This window comes from Musa acuminata, chromosome BXJ2-6, assembly GCF_036884655.1.
Source record: "Musa acuminata AAA Group cultivar baxijiao chromosome BXJ2-6, Cavendish_Baxijiao_AAA, whole genome shotgun sequence".
In the NCBI taxonomy this organism is placed as follows: domain Eukaryota; kingdom Viridiplantae; phylum Streptophyta; class Magnoliopsida; order Zingiberales; family Musaceae; genus Musa; species Musa acuminata.
In genome coordinates, this window is record NC_088343.1 from 7,238,801 (window position 1) to 7,261,329 (window position 22,529).

Here is a 22,529-nt window from a genome sequence, read left to right on the forward strand (position 1 = left end):
AGTCGATGCATTCCTTCAAACCAAGCTGGACTGGCTTGAAATGTTGATCTAAGTATAGTTTATGATTATGAGGGATGCATAAAATAACAAGAAAAGGAGAGTAAATGCAATTGCCATTCAAACTATGTTCATACAAAGAATATTCTTATGTTTTCGACTTGTATGCATAACCTTTTAAATCGACCCAATTCATTTGTATCAATAATTTCACTGCTAATAAATGTTGTCTCATAACTACTGTGAAAGAAAAACAATTACTTATCACATCAAACAATGCAATTACCATAATTTATGATGGTATTTAAAATTTACAACAATGATTATATTATATTTTATAACAATATATAAAAATATTAAGCACAAAAAATGACATGTAACAAGAATAGATTGACGCCTCTGACGTATCGAGATGGTAACGACATCGGTGCATTCATATGATCCAGCAAAGGTATTCTTTGGAAGGACACACGTAATTAGCTGACTTATAAGTTCACTTTTGTAAGCCGAGAAAGAGAGAGATAGGAGAGGTGCAATGCATGATATCTGGTGCCAATGTGGGATCCAACTGTGGGAGCAAATCATAAATGGTAAAGATATTTCGGAAAAACCAAATAAATATCGTCATAAATACTAAAAGCTAAAGAAAGAAACGGATAGCATTTGATGTCTGGCTGTGTCAGAAAATGCCAGAAATAAATAAATTATATTATAATTTCTCTCTCGTAAAGAAGAAAAAAAGCACCCGATCTCGACCGTAGGGTTGCTAATTAACGGTACAGATTGGTTGAATGTTTTTGTAATTATATATTACAAAGGTGCTGTTTTGGAGACTTCATTGCTCCTCCTCACCGATGCGATTCTTCACCCCGGAATATTAGCGTCACCGCCGCCGCCTCCTCCGTCCCTCCCTCATCGTTGCCTCTTTACCTTCCTCCATCTCTCTCTCAGGATCGATCTGCTGCTCCGCCGTGCCCCATCTCTTTCGTCGGCGCTTCCTTCACTGCCTCTCTCTTTCTACCTCGGTCGCTGTCGTCGTCGTTGAAGTGGGGCACCACCACCAACAGAACGAGATCCTTGTATTTGACGAAGGGTCATGGCTTGTTAGGAGGAGGAAGAAGAAGAGAAAGGGCGGGTGCAATCCTTAGAGACCGCATCATGGGGAGACCGACTCGGCGTCAGTCTTAGTTCGGCACCAGTAAGTGGTCGTACCTCAACCCTAATCTCTGCTTCAGAATTTTGGGCGTGAACTCTGTTACATATCCAAACATGGTCCATTTCTTGTCATTGATGCTTTGCTGCTGCTGCTGTTGTTGCCCATCGTTGGTGACGAAGATTATCCGCACTTGCAATATGATCTTGTTTGTGTTACGTTACATGGCTATTCCAATTCCTAACGCTCTTTACTTTGACCCAATCGAATTCCGATTGTGGAAAGGAATTACCTAAGAACACCACGATGCATTATTCCAATCGATGGGGCGGGTCGTTCGACATCCAACACGATTCTCACGCGGATGACGTGCAAAGCAGCAACATGGCGATCGACAAGGCGGCGCTTCTCCGCGAGCAACTAGACGAGACGCAGCAGGGGTGGCTTCTCGGTCCCAGGGACGTCAAGAAGGACAAGTACATCGACCTGTGGATCGTTGTCTGTAAGAAGGAGATGGTGAAGTGGGTAGTGTACTCACTTTTGATTGCATTCGCTGTCATCGGAGTCCCCATCATCGTCGCAAAGATGATTCCGACGCACAAAGAGCCGGTGCTGCTGCCGGACGAATACACGGTGGCCCTCCGCCTAGCCCTCGAATTCTTCAATGCACAAAAATGTAAACCTCTCATTCTCTTCTTCTGCTCTTTCCCACCTTTCAATTGACTCATAATTTTGATTCTTCTCGTATTGTTCTGTTGAATTCATCAGCTGGTAGGCTGCCGAAGAACAATGGAGTGCCATGGAGGGGGAACTCTGGCCTACAAGATGGATCGGAGTTATCGGACGTGAAAGGTGGGCTAGTTGGAGGTTACTACGACGGCGGGAACAACATCAAGTTCCATTATCCCATGGCCTTTTCCATGACACTGCTAAGCTGGTCCGCCGTGGAGTATGGTCCAAAGTATGAAGCCATCGGAGAATACGACCATGTCCGGGACATCATCAAGTGGGGCGTCGACTACTTGCTTCGCACCTTCAATTCCTCTGCCTCAACCATCAACAAAATGTATTGCCAGGTATCGAGATGTTGTTTCCAAGTAGAATTATTTTCTCCTTCGAGCTTACTGCATCTACTGACGTTAGGTGGGGGTTGCACAAAGAGATTCCAACAATCCGGATGATGAATACTGCTGGCAGAGGCCAGAGGACATGAACTATCCTCGGCCGGTGCTGACTTCTACTTCCGCACCTGATTTGGGATGCGAGGTGGCTGCAGCCTTAGCTGCTGCTTCACTTGTATTCACGGAGGAGGACACTGCTTACTCTACCAAACTGGTCAAGGCAGCGAAAACAGCTTACCGGTTTGCTACAGAGTCAGGGCAGCAAGCACCATACTCATCGGGGAACCAGCAGATAGAAAGGTTCTACAACTCCACTGGTTATTGGGATGAGTTCATATGGGCCTCTGCTTGGTTGTTCTACGCCACTGGAAACTACACCTATCTGTCGCGTGCGACCGATCCCCGCGTCTATCATAATGCTAATGCTTCCTTCTTGAAGCGCCCGGATTCGAGGGTGTTCAGCTGGGACAACAAGCTTCCGGCAGCCCAGCTACTCTTGTCAAGGATTAGGGTTTTCTTGAATCCAGGATACCCTTACGAAGACATGCTCAGTGAGTTCCATGCTAACACAGACATAAACATGTGTTCTTATCTCCGTCAGTTCAACGTCTTCAACTGGACCAAAGGTAACTTCATCTGCTCCAAACTTCAGCCTGCAGTGCCCGCACGGATCGAGGTAAATACACATCTGTTATTGCTTGTGTGCTGTGTAGGAGGACTTGCTCAGCTGAACCGTGGGCGGCCTCAGTCACTGCAGTATGCAGCGAATGCAGCCTTCCTTGCATCCCTCTATGCTGACTACATGAATGCTAGCCGAGTCCCCGGATGGTATTGTGGACCCAATTACTTCAACTCAAGCACACTTCGAAACTTTGCAGCCTCTCAGGTGCAGTGTCAGCCTCTCCTCTACTTGTTTGCGATTCAATTCTGTTTCCGAGACCTGTGTAACGTTTCCCTCATGCAGATCAACTACATCTTGGGAGCCAATCCCGGGAATATGAGTTATTTGGTAGGCTATGGGCATAGATACCCGAAGCATGTGCGGCACCGAGGTGCTTCTACCCCCAACAATGGCCGCCGGTACTCGTGCACTGGTGGACGGACGTGGCGAGACTCCAAAGCAGCGAATCCTAATGTCATCACCGGTGCCATGGTCGGTGGCCCTGACAAATACGATCGCTTCTTCGATGAGCGGAAGAACGGGAACTACACCGAGCCGACGCTGGCCGGGAATGCTGGACTCGTTGCAGCTCTGGTCTCTCTTACAAGCAGCAGCGGCGTGGGCGTTGACAGGAACACCATCTTCTCTGCCGTGCCATCTCTCCACTCCAATAAACCTCCGCCACCATCCAATTGGAATCCATAACTCACTTTTGAGTGGAATTAAAACAATAGCGTTCATACCAAATTCAGTCAAAACCTTGCTAGCTCTTCTATTTCCTGCAGAAAAAACTTGCGATTCACATGGTGGTGGTGTTGAAAGTTTGTCTTAGTACAATAACATGCAACAGTAGTTTTTATTAGCAGATGATTGTTCGTTAGCTGGACCTCTCATCTTTGTTTGATCTCAAATCTGCCTTCATAATGGTGAGAAAATTAAGAGGTCCGTAAGTTGTCTCCCTCCATGCTCTGCATTATTTGTTAGTTTATCATGTTAACTGCATTATTATACATTTGCTCAATACTGGGATTAAGATTTTGTGGATGTACAATTGTTGTTTCAGAACAAAGGAATGAACACTCAACAAATTTATATTGGTTAGTAATAAGATACATTCGGTATTGAGAACAAACACTATGCACTTAGAGTAAACAGAAGGTACTTTTGTTTTGTTGATAGCCATGGTAGGCTAACTCCAAATTTTCTACTACATTGCAATTTCACTTGTGCAGAAACTTTGTCCAGGATGGGGTGATTGCCTATTTTGCAGGAAACAAAAGATGCTCTGGAAGGCTCTGATCTACCTTTGTCAATTCTCATTGTTGGAGTTGGTGTGACTGACACTTGAAGAAAATGGAGGTAAATTTATTTTTAGATAATCATAAACCTTCTTTTAGCAGCCAATTTTGAGGAACTTTCTTTTGTTTGAATTTTCAGTCACTGAAGCATCAATAACAATCTCATCTTGAGTTCTTTGTTTGATCCTCTGTAACAATCTCACTTACACATGGTAAATTTGATGTATCTTTATTTAATTTAGTTTTCTATATTAAAATTTTTTGTATAATAGTAATGTAATGATGATTTTTCGCATATTATTCAGTTAAAATATACTGTTGTCGATCGAGCCATTAATCTCATAGATGTCTTCTTACCACACCTTTAGCTCAGCTTTAATGAGACTCTGAAAGGAATGTTTCGGGGTATTCACATGTTGAAGAGATCAATTGTGGACTTGCATATTCGTTGGAACAGATGAATCTTCTTGGACAGTGGATACTGAGGTGAGTCCCTTCCTGAAAGAACACAAAATTATTTGATTCACATGCGTTTGGAGATACTTCATCTTATCCCACATACTATTTAATCTTCATTCAATCTCTCTAGGTTGCATCCATTGCTTATAATTTGTACTCAAGTTCTATCTAATGTTGCAGACATTGTTTACAATTTGCACCCATCAATTGTCTTTTTGCTCCATGCCCAATTTATGATTTCTCCTCTTTGACCCGTCGACTGTAACTTCACGTCTAATATCTCCACTTGTAGGACTGACTACAATGATCAACTATGTTTTCGTTTACTTTCATGGCCACACTATTACACATTGCTACTTTTTCTTGGGTTATAATAATTAGAGCAAGTTGAGAGAACAGGGAATCACCCACCACTTTCCCAAAGTCTGCCTGTCAAGAAAAACATGCTCCTCATCGGAATGTGTCTCAGTTAATAATGCCATTTGGTGCCAGTCATTGTGTACTTTACAATGCATTTGGTGAAATTTCTCTCTCATATGTAAAGATTATTCTTCTTCTTCTTCTTCTTCTTTTGGATCTCGAGTGTAAATGTTTTATAAGCTTAGTACTGATGGTAACCTCCTTGTTCTCATACGCCACTCATTTGCTTGTCAGGTTGAGTTTGGGTCACATCTAATCTGACAACAGTGTCAATTTTTTGTTGTTGTAGTTTTAGCCTTCTTCTGCAAGCAGTTTCTTCGATGAGATTACGGGTGCAAGCATCAGTCGTCATCCAAGTTATCTTGACAAGGTATGATGATTGGTAGGTAGGTTTACTCCGGATATTGACCGGACACAACTGTGATGGACACAGATGTCCGCCCGATCATTGTAAATGGTTCGTCGCATGTAGCAAAGTTTTGCTCCGTTTATTCCAATCATCGCTTAAGATACACATCCATTTTATGGGGGCTTATTGTCTTTGTATCCGATGATGCAGAACCTTTGGAATCCCGGCATGAAAAGGCTCACCCACATTGGTACGTTGATTCATATATACCCGTCTCTCGGCAAGGATTAGGTTACTGTTCTTGCTTTTCTCGATCAGGAGCATCATGGGGTGATGGAAAGGCCCCATAGTGCTTTCATGTGGTGGTAAATGCCCTCTCAAAAAGTGAGAAGAGGAACAGGAAGCAGCACCGAGTCTGATGGGTTTTATCATACAAGGGGGTGAAAACTCTGAGCTTCGCCAGAACAGGGAGCTAATTAAGTCGATGCCATCGACTTTGATTACACCTAAGAGAAGTTTTCTTGAAAGGATGTTCAAATCGAACAAAAGGCAGAGTGGGAGGGAGACACCTGCGATTGACCACGAAGGTCCTTTATGGCGGCCTGTAGCTCGGGAACTGCGAAATGGAAGCTCCGAGAAGGAAAGAGGAAGAGGGCGAGGGGGTGGGAAAAGGCCAAATCAAAGGTATAGTTTTGCAGCGGTAAGCAATCTCCGGAAGCAAGCAAATAGCCAAGGAAAGCTCGAGGGGAGCAAAGACAGGCACGGCACGTGTCTAGCTTGGCATTTGAGGCTCGGTAGATGCCACCCAGAACAAGCTTGGATACTTGTTGTAGACGCTTACTTTGCACAAAAGCAACCGTGATGCTGATGCTGAGAATAAGTAGGTAATTAAAGGTTTTATCATCTGGCTGATGGTATCGAGTAGGGATGACAGAAACTTGCTTAGGTTTTAGCAGGCATCTGCTCTTCTTGTGTTCTTCTTCCCTAGTGTTTGACCTTGAAGCTGCAGGGAAGGAAGGAGTCTTGGTTCGATTCACTGAATTCTATTGACTTTTTTGGCATGATCAACACTACTCTTTGACCTTCTCATCTCATTTCTTCTATCCATCCTTGGTCAACGGTCAAACGGTACAGCAAGAATGTAGAGCTCATCAAAGCCGTCGCCCAGCCCAATCATCAGAGCGTCTGTTCTTATCACAATCCCGAATCATCCACTCTTTATCTTTCCTTCTGCTGCGACTGCTCCTCGATCGGCTGCCTCTCTCTCCTCTCTCTGCTGTAAATATCTCCGTCTCTCTCTCTCTCTCTCTCTCTCTCTCGCTGCTGTATATATCTCCGTCTATCTGTAGTGTTTCTTTGTCCTCGACGTCGCTGTCACCACCAACGTATATCACCGGATCCTTTGTCGGGGGGACGGAAGGAAGAGGAAAGGTCAAGAAACGATAAGGTGGATCGAAGGCCTGGGAAGAGGCCCCTTCCTCCTGATGAGCTGGAGAAGAAGGAAGGAGACCAGCAGCAGGTGGTCTCACGCTTCGCCTCGTCACGCGCCGACCACGACGCATCGGCCATGGTGTCCGCTCTCGCGCACGTCATCAGCTCGAGCTCATCGGTTGTCGACACCCGAGGAGGGGAGCCAGCGTCGACCCAACAGGGCATAAAACTGGAGGAGGCTGCAGGTCGCGACGACACGGAAGCCGCACAGGTCTCGGAAGAGCAAGGTACGCCTTAACCATCGTGCACCACCATGATCTTGAGCGAACCTGAAACTTAGGTGACCAGATTCCGCAGTTCTATAAACCGGTGAATGCAATAGCAGACCTCCAGCTACTGTTACTATCTCGTAGGTTTACTGTTTCAGCGATATCGTACTATTTATTTGCTGTTAAACGAAGAGGAACACCAAGCTTTTAGTTGCAATAAGGTGATGGTCTCGAGAGACTTCCGAGCACAAGCGAGAGAGAGAGAGAGAGAGAGCGAAGAAGCCACAACAGCAGTATCTGGAAAACGCTAGAAGTAGGTAGATTATTCTATTTCTTCGTGGGCTTAGTACTGTACCAACTATCAATTTTTCGGAATTTGACCAAAAATAAGCATCAAAATTGAAGTAATTGCCTCTTGATTTCTTGTCGTTCGAAGCTCGTAATTAAAAGTCTTCACAGATGAATTATTGGTAGGGCAAACTGGTCGAAACATGTCAGTGAGTTATCACGTCTCTCTATATAGTGCTCGCTACATGCATGTCGTTGATGTGAACTGAAATGATGAAGGGAATGTGAGGAGAAGACACTACAGGGGAGTGAGGCAAAGGCCGTGGGGCAAATGGGCAGCGGAGATAAGGGACCCCAGGAAGGCGGCTCGTGTGTGGCTCGGGACCTTCGACACGGCCGAGGACGCGGCCGTCGCCTACGACGAGGCAGCGTTGCGGTTCAAAGGCACCAAAGCCAAGCTCAACTTTCCCGAGAGAGTCCAAGGCCGGACCGACCTCGGCTTCCTCGTCAGCCCAGGGGTCCCCGAGAGGCAGCCACCCCGAGTACCGCTACAGCTGCCTGCGACCTCGTACCCCGACCTGCTGCAGTACGCTCAACTCCTCCAGAGTAGGGATGAAGACTTGCAGAATGTAGCTTCGGGGCTCTACGTCGGCGGCACCTTCACGCCGGTGTCCTGTCAGACGCCAACAACTTCTGCTTTAGGGTCTTCACAGCACTTCTTGGACTTCTCATCTCAGTCTCAGTATACGAACTTTTCTTCGTCTTCTTCTTCTTCGTCTTCTAGCTCATGGGTTCATGGAGAACAGAAGGACAAAGACGGCAGTCGACCTCCATGAAGATCAACAATCGTGTTGAGGAACGAAAGTAAGATAAAGTGAAATGGTATTTATTTGGTAAATGTACCTGTTTGTTTTGTATCCACAAACTTTTGTTTGTGAGAATCCATCTTCCTTCTATTTTGCTTTCATCTTCATCTTTCAACAAGTTTTTGCACCAACAGTCTTTGTTCTCTTCGTCATCTGCTACTGGTGACTAATGAGCTCACGTAAGTGCAATTGCTATACATATGAAGCACGATGTTTTTGGATGTGGAAACAATAAGATTAATCATTTAGAGAGAGTAGCAGATGGGAGAAAGATGATGGAATACCATAAGAGAGTTTGGTCAAACGATGGAGAGCAGCATGTCGAAGAGAGAGACGGAGTCTGGTCAGAGGCTCTTGCCGCATGCACGTGTATCGTATTTATTACTAGGAGGGCTACTTACTATGCACGTCTCCTGCACTTCATATGCTTCGGGTCACAGAAACCAAGTCAATCTGTTCTTGCTCAAACGGATGGTACACGCATACATGCAACATGTTCTTGTTTCACTGTGTTCTTGAACAGTCAACGCGAGCCTGTTTCCACCATGATCTCTTCAGGTGCGCACGTACGAGCGTGAGGCCGAAACCCGGTCGTATGATGTCACTTCCGACATGACAATCAATCGGTAGCTACCCAACGATTCTGCAGCCTTCCTGTCTTGTCTTCCGGAAAGTTCAACCAGCTTCCACGATTAATCTTCTTCCGCTCGTCTTCACTGCAAGAAACGGTGGGTGGAGGAGGGGCACCCTGTTATATATTGTCATCTCTCATCTGCGAACCGTGTGCTTAAACGTCACCAGAGGAGGTCGATCTCAGATGTCCAACACATGATAAAGAAGCACCAAAGTACTACAGTCTAAGATGGAGGAAAGAGAAAGAAGGAAACCCATCGATGGCATGGTCTTTGTTCAACCTCTCAGCATCATTCTTTGCGTTGCTGGTCGTGGAAGTCGGCAGCTTTTTTACGGTTTGGTCTTTGTGAGGCACGTGAATTAATGAATGAAGGAAGATAACATTTGTCGAGCAGAAGACCGGGAGGCATATAATAATGGGAATCTCAGCTTTATGGGCTGCTTCAGTCAGTGACTCTTGGGATGACAATTGGCGAGTGAATACTCGTCCATCCGTCACAGTCATGGATTTTAGTCCTCACGTCTCTTTCTCCATCAAAGCTACTCCTACGGGACACGTTCGAGTCTGCCCTTTGATCCATCTTCTCCTTCTTCAAGATTAGGAAAAAAAAACAATCAGGATTTACTTGCACGCGGCCACAGTTAGGTTTGCAATAAGAAATACTTTCGTACCTGGTAAAGACTACCCACTGATTTACCTGATATGTGGCTTCTCAGAGAAATTTTAGTCGCTGGGAACCCACAATGGACCCTACTTTTTTATCCGAGCATTAGGTCAGCGAAAAGTTGATCCGTCTCCTGTAAGAGTGCAGTCACCGCAGGTTAGAATAATACGGAGGAGGCCGGAGGAATCTTCAGGGATTTAATTTTCTTGGAGCCTCTTTACCCTCTGGGTTTTGGGCGGTGGGCTTACCGTAAAATGATTGGACCTTCAATTCCTGATATGTGGCTTCTCAGAGAAATTTTAGTCGCTGGGAACCCACAATGGACCCTACTTTTTTATCCGAGCATTAGGTCAGCGAAAAGTTGATCCGTCTCCTGTAAGAGTGCAGTCACCGCAGGTTAGAATAATACGGAGGAGGCCGGAGGAATCTTCAGGGATTTAATTTTCTTGGAGCCTCTTTACCCTCTGGGTTTTGGGCGGTGGGCTTACCGTAAAATGATTGGACCTTCAATTCCTTCCTGGGCAAATATTTGGGCTGTGATCTTACATGTGGGCCGATCCGTTTGCCGTACGGCCCACGCTTACAAAAGAGGTCGTACAATTTGAGATTAAGCAAACTACATACAGGAAAGGAAAAGGCCATATTAACGTGGTCCGGTCACCGCACGTCAGAATAAGTAAGGTGAGACTTGAATAAATTTGCAAGGACAAATTTTCTTGGAGCCTCCTTTCTCCTACAGTCGTATGCGGTAAGCTCACTATAAAATGATCGTGCCTTGCATGTTTTCTTGGGCCAAAGAAGGCAAACCAGCCCAGGCTTCTTCGTTGGCCCATGTTGTGCTTGCCAAACAAGGCCCAGCAAGGAAATGGTCTGATAAGCATCAGGTAAATTTACCGCCAGCAACCTCAAGAGAAAGGAGGCTGTAAATAACTTTTAATTTTGGCCTCGGTTAAAAATCGCCGTCTGTGGGAATCGAACCCACGACCACATGGTTAAAAGCCATGCGCTCTACCGGCTGAGCTAAGACGGCTTACATTTATGAATTAATATAAAATTATATAACAACGAATGATATTAATACGAAAAGAAGTTTCAAACTATATATATATATACACACACACACTCTTTGTCTCACTCTCCATCAAACATAGAAAATGAGATTTCTTTAACCTATGAAATAAAGGGGGAAATTATGAAAACATGCATATCACATTACATTTGAGGAGGACCTGATGGTAGTCCTACAACTGTTGATGGCCAAACTTTGAATTTTCCACATAAATTTCTTTGATCTGGTCTATACCTTCCATCAGTTGTTTTTGTCTTGAAATTAATATTGTCTTTTGTTGAATGACTTGCTGCTGTCAATGATGGCAGAAAATTGACTTAGATTGAAGTCAGGTGCATTACCTATGGGAATGAATACAAAAGAGAGCCCAAGTCATGGTGAAGATGATGTAACATGGATTGTGATAACATGTGAATAGCAATGAGAATGCCAGCAGAAGAAGCAACAGAAGTTGCCACTTCCCTGTCATCCATAGCTTCTTCTACTGAGCTAAATGTGAAATGTATGAGAAACACTTGAACATTGATGCTTTCGGCAGAGGCAATGAGGGACTTCGCATGTGGTTGATGTGAAGATAACAGATCAACCCCAAATGCAAACATGAGAAAGAAGAAAGGAAGGAGGTCGGTGGGTGATGGGCAAGTGAGGGGAGAGTTGTTGAATTGTTAATGGAAGGTGCCCCCTAAAGCTCTTCATTTGGTGAGAGGTTGACTTCTCATCAAACACAAAGCCTTCGAACTCTCAAGAAAATTACATCTCCACATAATCTACAAGCAAAAGGACTGCTTGTTTTCGCTTCATCCTCAAGCAAAAAGTACATTTAAACCAATCTCTCTCTCTCTCTCTCTCTCTTTTGAATTAAATTTTATATATGTATATATATGTAATACTTTTTCCCCTTTTTGAATTAAATATTACCTCTCACCTTCTATTAGTTTCCATTCAGCGCAACCACCGTCTTTAACATTCCCACACTCTTGAAAGGGAATCTTCCACTGTCCTCGCGGAAAGCTTTTTCTTTGATTTCTTTGGTGATTCCTCCGTCCGAGCGGCTGAAGCCACGGCTATGGGGAGTGGGACTTGGATTCTTGCACTTGTAGTTCTTCAGTCTGTCTTTGATGGGATCTATGGCCTGGAGCAGGAGGTCAATCGCCGGACAGAGAGGATTTCTGGTGAGTTTTGTGTTCAAAGTTTGTTTTTTTGTTCTGTTGATTTTGGATTTTGTTAGGGTTTTAATTTTTGTTTTTCGAGTTTACTCTGCTCTTTTTTCGTTTGCGAGGGAGTGGGGGGGTCGTCTGGATCTGTGTTGGGTGTTGATCCATTGGGATGATGATTATGGCTATATTTCCCCTTTGGAATCTAGGATGACCTTTGCTGTGCTGATAATAAAGAAATTTGATTGCTTTTGGACTCGGCTTTTGCTTTGCCTGTTGCGTGATGACTTCGTGACGATGTTCTGCTTTACGATGGCATGTTTTGCTTGATAAGTTTAGTGGGTTTTCAAGTTTATTGCGCACTTCAATTTGTTAGAGTTGTGGAGTTTTCATTTCTTGTTCATGTTGCCCTGAAACAGAATGCAGGTTTTGCAAGAATGAGAGAGAGTCTTCATATTTTACTGGTTTATTGGTGTAGTTGAGATTACCATGGTTCCCATAGCCATTGAGAATTTGCTACTTATTTCTCGCAGTTGAAATGTGGCTTTATCTGACAAAAGGTTAATGGGATGAAGTCTGTGAATACTGGGATGGGAAATTTGTGGATATATCTATTAGAGCTTAGAGAACCATCTTGTTTTGTTCATGTTTTCCCCTAGCCCAACATATTCGCATTGAACAAGCAGTTGGTTGACATTCACCTTGTCTTCTTTTGCATGGTGTTCTCGTATGAATATCTTTACAAGTGCACTCTCATCTACCACTTTTGAGGACAATAGCTTATTTTCTGCAACACTCATATGCTGACTGAAACAAATAGTCCTAACATGGGAACCAGGGACAATCATGTAACTCTTGGGGCTCCAAAGAACTGGACCAGAATTCTTTTAAGATTTTCTTGATTATGTAGTTTGTAGCTCTGCAAAAGGATCTTCCCCATTGTTTACACTGTTTTTCATGATAGTGTTTGCCTGTGATGTTCCATTAGTTTGCTGCATTACTACGTTATCTGACTGACGTTTGAGGCAAAATTATGAGTAGTCATCCTTGTGATTACTCCTCCTGAATATCATATTTGGGTGGTTTTTCTCATGTTTTAGGTTGATGAAACTTATGCTTAGTTTCACCTATGTTTGTGAAGTTTGAAGAAGTTGAAGGCCAAGATCTTAGTTACCTCATGCATGATGCGTGTGTTTGATGAAACTTATGCTGCACTCTTGCTTCCTGGAAGACGAGGTTATCTGAGATCTTGAAGGGATCTCCATCAAAGATTGCTATTTCATGTATGGTACCAATCTCGAGCTAACCAATATGTACCGGCCACCAAAGTATTCTGTGATACATGCTGATGGTCCATACCCATCAGATTTTCAAGGATATATTGGCACGACTTGGCACAGTATGAGAACCCATATCAATATCCTATCAGACTTATATGTACTGGCTGGTTAATCTCAGTATAATTTGTCATTAGACTATCGATCCTCAATTGGATTTTCATCAGTTTAGTAACAAACATGGTTTTATTTCAAGCTACAGAATAAATTGAATAAAAGTCTCTCGCTTGACTAGAATTTTAGATAGAGAAATCTTGAGATATGTCATGATATCAAATTTGATGATACTTTGGGATCCATCCTTAGTTTGCCTACAAGAAGGTTCCAAAAAGTTGTCTCATGTTAGCATATGTTCTTAAACTTTGGCTGAAGTTCAATTCTCTATGTTGTAATTAAAGATTAACTATCTTACCAAGTAATTCACTAAAAATATTACCTGCAACACGGCTTTGAGCCAGTAATAGCTCTAACTTGGTCAGCAGTACTACTGCCAGACTATTGGAGGGCTAGTCCCCAATTTAGCATTACTAGTATTTTTCAATGAGTGCCTATCATAAATCAAGGTCAAGAAAGTTGGTTTATCTTTATGGATCATGCATGTATTTATGCTGGAAAATATGTTTGTATGTAATATTAGGTATTTCACTGATATTATTTCTTCTTAGCAATTGTATACAATTTTGATGACATTTCCAAATTTGCTAGCTGTCAAACTTGTTGGTTGATCTGGACTTTCTTATCAGTTTCTGGAAAGAAATTCTGGCCTCTGTTTAATGGGATAATTTTACCGTAGGGAGTGCCGGTGATGTTCTGGAAGATGACCCTGTCGGTAGGTTGAAGGTGTTTGTGTATGAGCTACCCAGCAAATACAACAAAAAGATTCTCCATAAGGATCCCAGATGCCTGAATCACATGTTTGCTGCGGAGATCTACATGCATCGATTCTTGCTCTCTAGTCCTGTTCGAACTCTCAATCCTGAAGAAGCTGATTGGTTCTATGCACCGGTGTATACCACCTGTGACCTAACTCCTAGTGGACTCCCCTTGCCCTTCAAATCACCTCGGATGATGAGAAGTGCAATAGAGTTGATTTCCACTAATTGGCCTTACTGGAACAGAACCGAAGGGGCCGACCACTTTTTTGTTGTTCCACATGATTTTGGAGCATGCTTTCACTATCAGGTGTGAATTTTATAATGGTCAAGAATATTGCGCTTCTCTTTGTAATGTCTTTTTATTTTGTTATATGTCGACCATTTTCCTGTGATTTAGGAAGAAACAGCAATTGAACGCGGAATCCTTCACTTGCTCAAGCGTGCCACGCTGGTCCAAACCTTTGGGCAAAGAAATCATGTTTGCTTGAAGGATGGTTCCATCACCATTCCTCCATATGCCCCTCCACAGAAAATGCAAACTCACTTGATTCCTCCAGATACTCCTCGCTCAATCTTTGTCTATTTTCGGGGTTTATTTTATGATGTTGGCAATGATCCAGAGGGTGGATATTATGCAAGGTAAGCTTTGATCCTTTTATATTTGTGCATAAATCTGCTATGTGAAGCTTATATCTGGTGCAATTATATTTCTTACTGACTCTGTCATGCAGAGGCGCGAGGGCTTCAGTATGGGAGAACTTTAAGAACAATCCACTTTTCGACATCTCTACCGATCACCCTACTACTTATTACGAAGATATGCAGCGGGCTGTTTTCTGCTTGTGCCCATTGGGCTGGGCACCATGGAGCCCTAGATTGGTAGAAGCAGTGGTGTTCGGCTGCATACCTGTTGTCATAGCAGATGATATAGTGCTTCCGTTCGCAGATGCAATACCATGGGAGGAAATTGGTGTGTTTGTGGCTGAGGAGGATGTGCCAAAGTTGGACACAATCCTCACATCAATACCGATAGAGGTAATTCTAAGAAAACAAAGATTGCTTGCTAACCCTTCGATGAAGCAGGCGATGCTGTTCCCGCAACCAGCCCAACCCGGTGATGCTTTCCATCAGATACTGAATGGACTTGCTCGGAAGTTGCCACACGACGAAGGTGTTTTCTTGAAACCAGGTCAGAAAATTCTGAACTGGACCGCTGGTCCTGTAGGTGATCTCAAGCCATGGTAGTGGCAGCTCACAGCCCTCTGCAGTTGCCGCTCCAAGCTGCATGCTTAAGCTTTGTTGCTCTTAATTGCTTGAAGTTTACACCTTGTTTTGTTGCCAAACCATGGCAGTATCCATTTTTTGTAGCTTTAGAATGTTAAATACCTGATGCATGGTATGTGTTGTATGACTGAAATATGGTGTTAAGCAGTCAAATAAAAAAGATGGTATGAAGAAACTGTCCAAATGATAAAATATCATCATTTCCTTTTAGCTTGTCTGGAGATTTTTTGCTTCTTGTGAGTTCATATCAGATGTGAATGGTTTGCTTAAGAAATCTAATGTAATTTTTTAACCAGCAAGACAAGAGAATGGGGATATCATAATTAGAATTGCAAAGTATCTAACAAGCACTCTTCTCCCAACAGCAGTCAAAATAGAGAAGATGCTGCATTGATGCCAGAGAATTACATCAGTGCTTGGCCTTTTACAGATTCCAAGCCATGCAAGAAACCCAAGTCTTCCAGGTGCTTTTGGTGGTGATGTGTGCTAAAATGAACTCAATTGTAACTTATGCAAACACATTTTGGTTGCTGCTAAAAAGTACAATTAATGTCGTAACTATAATCGACTTTGAGCGATACGGCAAGTAATTTGGAAAATACAATGTTTGTGTTAGATCGGAAACCCTCATATCATGCAAAACACACAAGATGATAGTGGCTTCAGAGAGCAGTAGCAGAAATTTTAATGCTTGGCAGCTATATAGCAATAAACAAAAATCACTACTCCTCCAATTTGATCTTCTTCTTCTTCGATTTCTCCCTATGAGATCTCTCGGATGTTAATGAATTATTGGTAATCTCACTTTCTGGACCTGAAGCATGGGAAGAACGGTCAGCAGACCTTGCAGATATCTCTGAAGGTCCTGTGCTAGCTGCATGTCTCTTCCTGGACTTCAATGGAGTTTCCATGCTTCTTTCTTCAGGGTTATATACAGAGGTGAAGGTATCATGAGAAGTTCCTTCCGTTCCTAGCAAGCTTCCATGTCTCAGTGGAGTGACAGAAGGACGAGAGATGCTTCTTCGAACTGAACCTGAGAAGTCAACAGTTGTGATGTCAACAGATATGTCACACTCAATAGTGTGTAGATAATGTACAAAGTAAAAACACAACTATTGGAAATTGACTGGATCAAAAATGTGCAATTTGAGCAAAATCTCAAAAAATCAACATGAAGTGTTCCGTACCACCCTCAGTTCTCTGACTGCTTAGACTGAATCGAGTCTTCTCCAGTTCACCAGGCTCTGGATAATGAACCAGACAGACTCTGCGAGAAATCTTCCCAACTGAAGAAAGACAGGTTTGGGTGAGAAGATGGTTCTTTAATTTCTGGACCAGGAATGCAGATTTAAGTGAAATGATATTACAAGTTAAATACAACCAAAACAAGAACTGATAAATATGTGACACATGAAGCCACACAATCAGGTTTATGGTCCTTAGTAGCATGCAAGAGTGGCATGCCAATCAGCAAACATCACAAGTTATTGTTGGATGGGACAAGATGGAGACAAGGTCACAGTGTTCTGTATATTTGTAAGGCAAGTGGCATGGCGTAACTTGCTTATAATTAATCAATTTAAATCTTGATGGTACATGATGAGTAATATTTAATAACAGAGTTCATCAGTTCATCAGATTTTTTCATGGAGTTGATTAAATATCAGTTGTCCTGGAAACAGAGTTGATGATAGCTGATTGTGGAGTTGTGGAAGTCTCCAAGAAATGCATATGACACTACGTTACAGATATTAGTTGTTAAGGATCATGGTACATGCATAAACCATAGATGTAAATGTACACAAACACACTGAGAAAACTTTGTACATGCCCAGCCACTCGCCTCTAGTTTTATGAAACACCCCACAAAGTTGCAAATACTACAAACATTCGTCGGAAGTTAATGAACTTTTATAGATGCCCTTTTAGCTAAAATGCAGTTTGCATCTGTAATTTAATCACTACCAATAGAAATTCCCGTAATTGCCTTTCGTGATCCTAAATTAAGAAAAAGGTACATGATTATGGTATACTGAGCAAAACACTGCCAACCGATAGATAATATTAATAATAAGTCAAGCTAAATCAGCTGCAGTCTACTATACAAAGTTCCACCAATTAAGAATAAAAAATTGTAAATTATGAACTGTGGAAAGGAAAACAGAACAAGAATAAACTTCAAACTAAATAGAACTTTAGGGCACATGTTTTCAAACTGTATCAAATCAAAACCGACATAACGGACTCATTTTTCAAAAGTTGACTAACGTTGGCTGTCGAAGCATAGAAACATCGTCTGTCTAATTATGATACCCTTTTCTATTATACTTAAAAGACTAGTCTAATTAGTGAAATTTAGTCACTCTATGATGTTTCATAAATAGTGAGTGAGATCTAGAAGATATTATTTAGTCAAACTTTGAACATCGATAGGAAGTTAATTTAAAGAATGACATGAAAAGCCAAGAGTAATGCACTAAGAAATCGATTGCCAGTCACAAAAGTTTAACTGTGACTGCCTCGTAATTGAACAAGTTCAATTGATCAAGTAGAAGGACACACAAATTAACCTAATGACAGAGGTTTCTAAACTTATCATGCCATGTTGACAAATAAATAAATAAATAAAAAGGCTCACAAATATCAACAACAACTGCCAAAAGGAGACCCGGTTAGTGGATTAAGCTGACTCTGGAACCGTTATACACAAATATTTCTATTACTTAGAAATAAACAAATGTAGTCAAAATTTAGAACAAACTAATAGCATAATCATGAATCTTTGAAACAACAAATTTCGCAGACACATAAATACTAATGAGAAATAAACCTTTCAGACAGCTTGTCGGTTTATTTATTAACCAAAGGGTAACATTTGGCTTAAGTAAACACTGAGAACATCAGACAAGGAGCAGAAATGGCAAAGGTCTAATACACACCTACTTTCGTCTCTGATCCAGAGGGCACAAACACGGTGGCATCCGGCTCATGTGCAGCAAAGCTCACAAAATCATAAGACTTACCTGGAAAATTCAAAAGCTAAAAGATCTCACATAGTGACCTACTGTGTCAAATCACTAATTCTTCCCACATTATCCAACAAAAAAGAGATTTAGATGTAAAAGCTGATAGTAACATTTAAAAAACTTATCACCCATCCACCTCAAACTACAAATTCTGTTAAAAAGGGTGCATAGGTGCACTTGTCAGCCCAAGAAAATCTCTATGTCCATAACAAAGGAGTACTTCTTACCAGATGCACTCTCGAAGCTGCCAAGCTTCCCATCTCGATTGAGCTTGAGCGTTAGCTCTTTCCCGTCGAAATCGGCAGGTTGTAACTGCATCGTCAACACCAACAAGACCATATAATGTTAGCTTCAACGAATAAAGAACAGTAACCCAATTAGCACAAAACCAGAACGATCAAGCCAAAGGCACGCGCTTGATTAATGGGCCACTGGATAAGCCAAAGCTCCGTCGAGTCCGTCAACGAGATATCAACCAGAGGAGTCTTCGAGTCTTGTTCGAAATCTGGCCCGGGCTTGTACCTAGGAACCACAGACACACAAAGGTAAAAGAGGAATTGAAGCCACGCCTCAATCAGAAAGAAAAGCTTTTGGAACAATCGGAGGAAAGATCGCACTTAGGGTTATCAGAGCCACAAAAAAGCGAGCCTTTTTAGGACAGATAGTTAATGAAGAAGATCGAAACGCGTACCCTTCGTCTTGCATGATGGCGGACTTCGTTCGCTCACGTCTGCGGCGCCGCCCGACCTCAACCAGCGGGCGAAAGAGGCTTCGATGCCTGATGAATCCACCGAGGGTTTTATTAGGGGACAGGATATCTAGGTCGGTGGTCCCAGTGCCCTCGAACCGGTCGATGATTCGTAAAGCTTTCTGGAAGATTTACCGAACCCGACCGAACCGGTTGATTCGAATCGAGTTCGGCTCGAATCAGCATGGGTTGAACCGGTTGACCGAATCCAGGTTTACTATCGAACATGATTTCCGTACAAATCATCATATAATTTTTTTTATTAAATTATGAATATACTGAATCTGTTATAACTCAAAAAAATAATATCATAATAACTTTAGATAAAAATTAAATTTAGAAATATAAAAATTAAATTCATTAATATCCATCAAATGAATCATGTTTAAAGATAGGCTAAAACAATTGGTCAAAATTATTTTCAACAACGATAAATCTTTCATAAAATAAATGACAAGATGAAATCTATTAATTATCACAAACATAAGACACAGTCTTATTTTGTCATTTCATAAAATAAATGACAAAATTATTTTTTCTATACGGTAAATTGGTCTATCTAATTGGATCAACAAGTTTTAGTTAAAATATTTTTCGATCACATAATTATTAGTTATTTTGATCATATAATTTTGCTTTTTTTCAAAAAAAAAAATCTTTTAACTTTTGTTTTATGGTAGACATCTTTGTGTAGTTTTGAAATAAGAATGATAATCCTAAATAAAATAAATAAAAAATATAAGTAGAAAAAAATTATGTGGAATTTAAGTTGCAAAAGATGTTAACTTTAAGCTTGTCATTTGGTGAGTGATTGCCGTTTACTGTTATTGTTATAGTGATTTTGAAAAAGAAAGAAAGTGTCAAATATATAAGGAAGAAAGTGCTTACTATTATTGTTTTAGTGTTCTTGAAAAATGAAGAAAGTGTCAAATTTTATTAGTACCTTTTTATCCATTTTTCTCGTGCGAAAAAAAGTAGGTGGCTAAGGTACATCCGAAATTAGGAAAAAAATATTAAAAAAAGGAAAAATATCTCTCTAGAAAAGTCTAAAACATGAACCTTTTTACAAACATCGACTAAGAAATTACACTGCCCAAAATCTCCTATCGTCCACAAAATTAGTATTAGATTAAAAAGATTTATAGTCTTTTCCCTTATGGAAATAGATTTTATTTTAATTTTGATCACGTTGTTATTATTATTATCATCATCATCATCATTATCATCATTATTCTCATTATAACTCAAAGGTATTTTTACCTTTTCCTTTATATGAGACATCTTGCGTAATTTTAAAATAAGAAAGACAATCTTAAACAAAACAAATGAAAAAGATAAGCAGGAAAATATGAAACTTAAGGTGCAAAAATATTGACCTTAAGCTTATCATTTGATGAGTGATAGTCATTGCTTACTATTATTCTCCTATTGTTCTTGAAGAAGAAAGAAAGCGTCAAAAAATTTTCTAGCACCTTTTTTTCCTTTTTTCTTCTAGGAAAAAGAAGTAGGTGACTAAGATATATTTGAAATTATGAAAAAAATATATATAAAAAGGGAGGTATCTCTCTAGAAAACCCTAAAATAGAAACTTTTTTTATAAACATTGGCTTAGAAATTATACCACTTAGAATATCCTATCCTCTTCAAAATTTAGTATCAAATTAAAAAGATTTATGATATTTTCCCTTATGGAAATAGATTATATTTTAATTTTAATCACATTATTATTATTATTATTATTATTATTATTCTCCTCCTCACTAGGAGATCTCTTTACCTTTTGCTTTATGGTAGACATCCTGCATAGTTTCGAAATAAGAAATATAATCTTAAACGAAACAAATATAAAAGATAAGCAAAAAAAATTATGTGAAATTTAAATTACAAAAATGTTGACGCTTGCCGTTTGATAAGTGATCGTCATTACCAATTCATAGTGTTCTTGAAGAAGAAAGAAAGCAACAAATATTTTTCTAATGTCTTTTTATCTATTTAGGTGGTTAAGATATATTCATCATCATCATCATCAACTGGAAGACCTTTTTACTTTTTGCTTTATGATAGATATCATGTATAGTTTCGAAATAAGAAAGATAATCCTAAACGAAACAAATAAAAAAGACAGGCAAGAAAAAAAAAATTGTTAAATTTAAGTTGTAAAAATATTGACTTTAAGCTTGTCATAGTGTTCTCGAAGAAGGAAGAAAGCGCAAAATATTTTTCTAGTATATTATCATTTTTTCTCATGAAAAAATAAGTAAGTGGCTAAGATATATTTGAAATTAGAAAAAATATAAATAAGGAGGTATCTCTCCAGAAAAGTTCAAAATATGAGCCTTTTTATAAACATCGGCTTAGAAATTACCTTTTCTTTTTGTAAAAATATTTATGACCTTTTCTTTTTGTAGAAACATATTCTACTACTATCATTATCGTCGTCGTCATCATCATCATTATTATTTTCTTCTCATGTCATTTGCTTTATGTTAGATATTCTGCTAAGTTTCTAAATTTTAGAAAAGACAACCTAAAACGAAACAAACGAAAGAAAAAGCCATGTTGAAGATAAGAATTTAGTATGGAAGAAGTTAAGTTGGCAAAATTGTTGGCAGACTTAAGCTCGAGTGACCACTATTGCTTACTAAGTTAAGTTAGAAAAATAGTTAAGTTGGAAAAATGGTTGGCGAACTTAGCTCGAGTGACCACCGTTGCTTACTAAGTTACAAAAATGGTTAAGTTAGAGTTGAGTTAGGAAAATGGTTGACGAACTAACGCTCGAGTGACCACCACATTGCTTACTACTGTTTGACATATTGGATTTCACAGCAAAACATTGCTTAGTGTGTTTGACATCTTATTCTCTGGAAATAGAAGGAGGAGAAAAGAGACTTTTGTTATCATCTGACCGTATCCTCTTTGTAACAGATGTATTAGATATCGCATGAATGAACATGGGTCCACCTTCGTGGGCATAATTATGTCGAGTAGTTGTCATATTTTAGATAATTTTAATTATATTTTAAATAATTATACCTAGGTAATTCATAATTTAAGAAGTCATTATCATAGAAATAATTTCTATATCTAACTTAATCATTATGAGATTATTGGTGATATGATAGGATGAAATAGTTACCATTAAGCCCTATTAATAGGATCATAATTCATAAAGACATGATAGGTTGAGATAATTATCATTAGGTCCTATAAATAGGACTATGATTTATGAAATAAAGATATATATTTGGAAATATTTCATAAATATTTTTAGTTTTAATTCTTGTTTAATATAACTATAGTTTTGTTGATTGAAAGTATTCTCTTTCAATTATATCGTAATATGCCTCATATCTACTAATTTTACTTTTCCTCGAAGAATCTCTGCGTTTGGCAGATTGATGAGCTGGGATTCTTATGCTTAATATC

General features: G+C 40.3%; 4 protein-coding genes and 1 non-coding gene across 6 annotated transcripts; 3 read left to right on the forward strand and 2 right to left on the reverse strand.

Moving 5' to 3' along the window:
- Nucleotides 1-843: 843 nt before the first annotated feature.
- Nucleotides 844-3,894, forward strand: LOC135614535 (endoglucanase 12-like). Its single transcript, XM_065112012.1, has 6 exons — nucleotides 844-1,195; nucleotides 1,436-1,826; nucleotides 1,919-2,226; nucleotides 2,294-2,897; nucleotides 2,985-3,157; nucleotides 3,236-3,894. Exons 2-6 carry the CDS (start codon nucleotides 1,457-1,459, stop codon nucleotides 3,635-3,637), a joined length of 1,857 nt encoding a protein of 618 aa, XP_064968084.1. The 5' UTR covers nucleotides 844-1,195; nucleotides 1,436-1,456; the 3' UTR covers nucleotides 3,638-3,894.
- Nucleotides 3,895-6,625: 2,731 nt separating this feature from the next.
- Nucleotides 6,626-8,413, forward strand: LOC135614536 (ethylene-responsive transcription factor ERF113-like). The gene is made up of 3 exons (XM_065112013.1): nucleotides 6,626-6,736; nucleotides 6,808-7,176; nucleotides 7,726-8,413. The coding sequence occupies exons 2-3, from the start codon at nucleotides 7,026-7,028 to the stop codon at nucleotides 8,280-8,282; spliced, it is 708 nt and encodes a 235-aa protein (XP_064968085.1). The 5' UTR covers nucleotides 6,626-6,736; nucleotides 6,808-7,025; the 3' UTR covers nucleotides 8,283-8,413.
- Nucleotides 8,414-10,567: 2,154 nt separating this feature from the next.
- Nucleotides 10,568-10,640, reverse strand: TRNAK-UUU (transfer RNA lysine (anticodon UUU)). Its single transcript has one exon. It is a non-coding gene; the product is annotated as a tRNA-Lys (tRNA).
- Nucleotides 10,641-11,251: 611 nt separating this feature from the next.
- LOC135614537 (probable glucuronosyltransferase Os01g0926700) lies at nucleotides 11,252-15,539 on the forward strand. Of its 2 annotated transcripts, none has more exons than XM_065112015.1 (5): nucleotides 11,252-11,493; nucleotides 11,615-11,851; nucleotides 13,964-14,352; nucleotides 14,443-14,684; nucleotides 14,777-15,539. In XM_065112015.1, the coding sequence occupies exons 2-5, from the start codon at nucleotides 11,746-11,748 to the stop codon at nucleotides 15,288-15,290; spliced, it is 1,251 nt and encodes a 416-aa protein (XP_064968087.1). In that variant the 5' UTR covers nucleotides 11,252-11,493; nucleotides 11,615-11,745; the 3' UTR covers nucleotides 15,291-15,539. The 2 variants fall into 2 exon arrangements, with proteins under 2 accessions (XP_064968087.1, XP_064968086.1); XM_065112014.1 differs by having other exon boundaries at nucleotides 11,626-11,851.
- A 345-nt stretch (nucleotides 15,540-15,884) lies between these two features.
- LOC135614538 (mediator-associated protein 2-like) lies at nucleotides 15,885-19,150 on the reverse strand. Its single transcript, XM_065112016.1, has 6 exons — nucleotides 19,047-19,150; nucleotides 18,772-18,877; nucleotides 18,583-18,667; nucleotides 18,269-18,352; nucleotides 16,517-16,615; nucleotides 15,885-16,362 (listed from the first exon to the last, which is right to left on the reverse strand). Exons 1-6 carry the CDS (start codon nucleotides 19,058-19,060, stop codon nucleotides 16,052-16,054), a joined length of 699 nt encoding a protein of 232 aa, XP_064968088.1. The 5' UTR covers nucleotides 19,061-19,150; the 3' UTR covers nucleotides 15,885-16,051.
- Nucleotides 19,151-22,529: the final 3,379 nt, after the last annotated feature.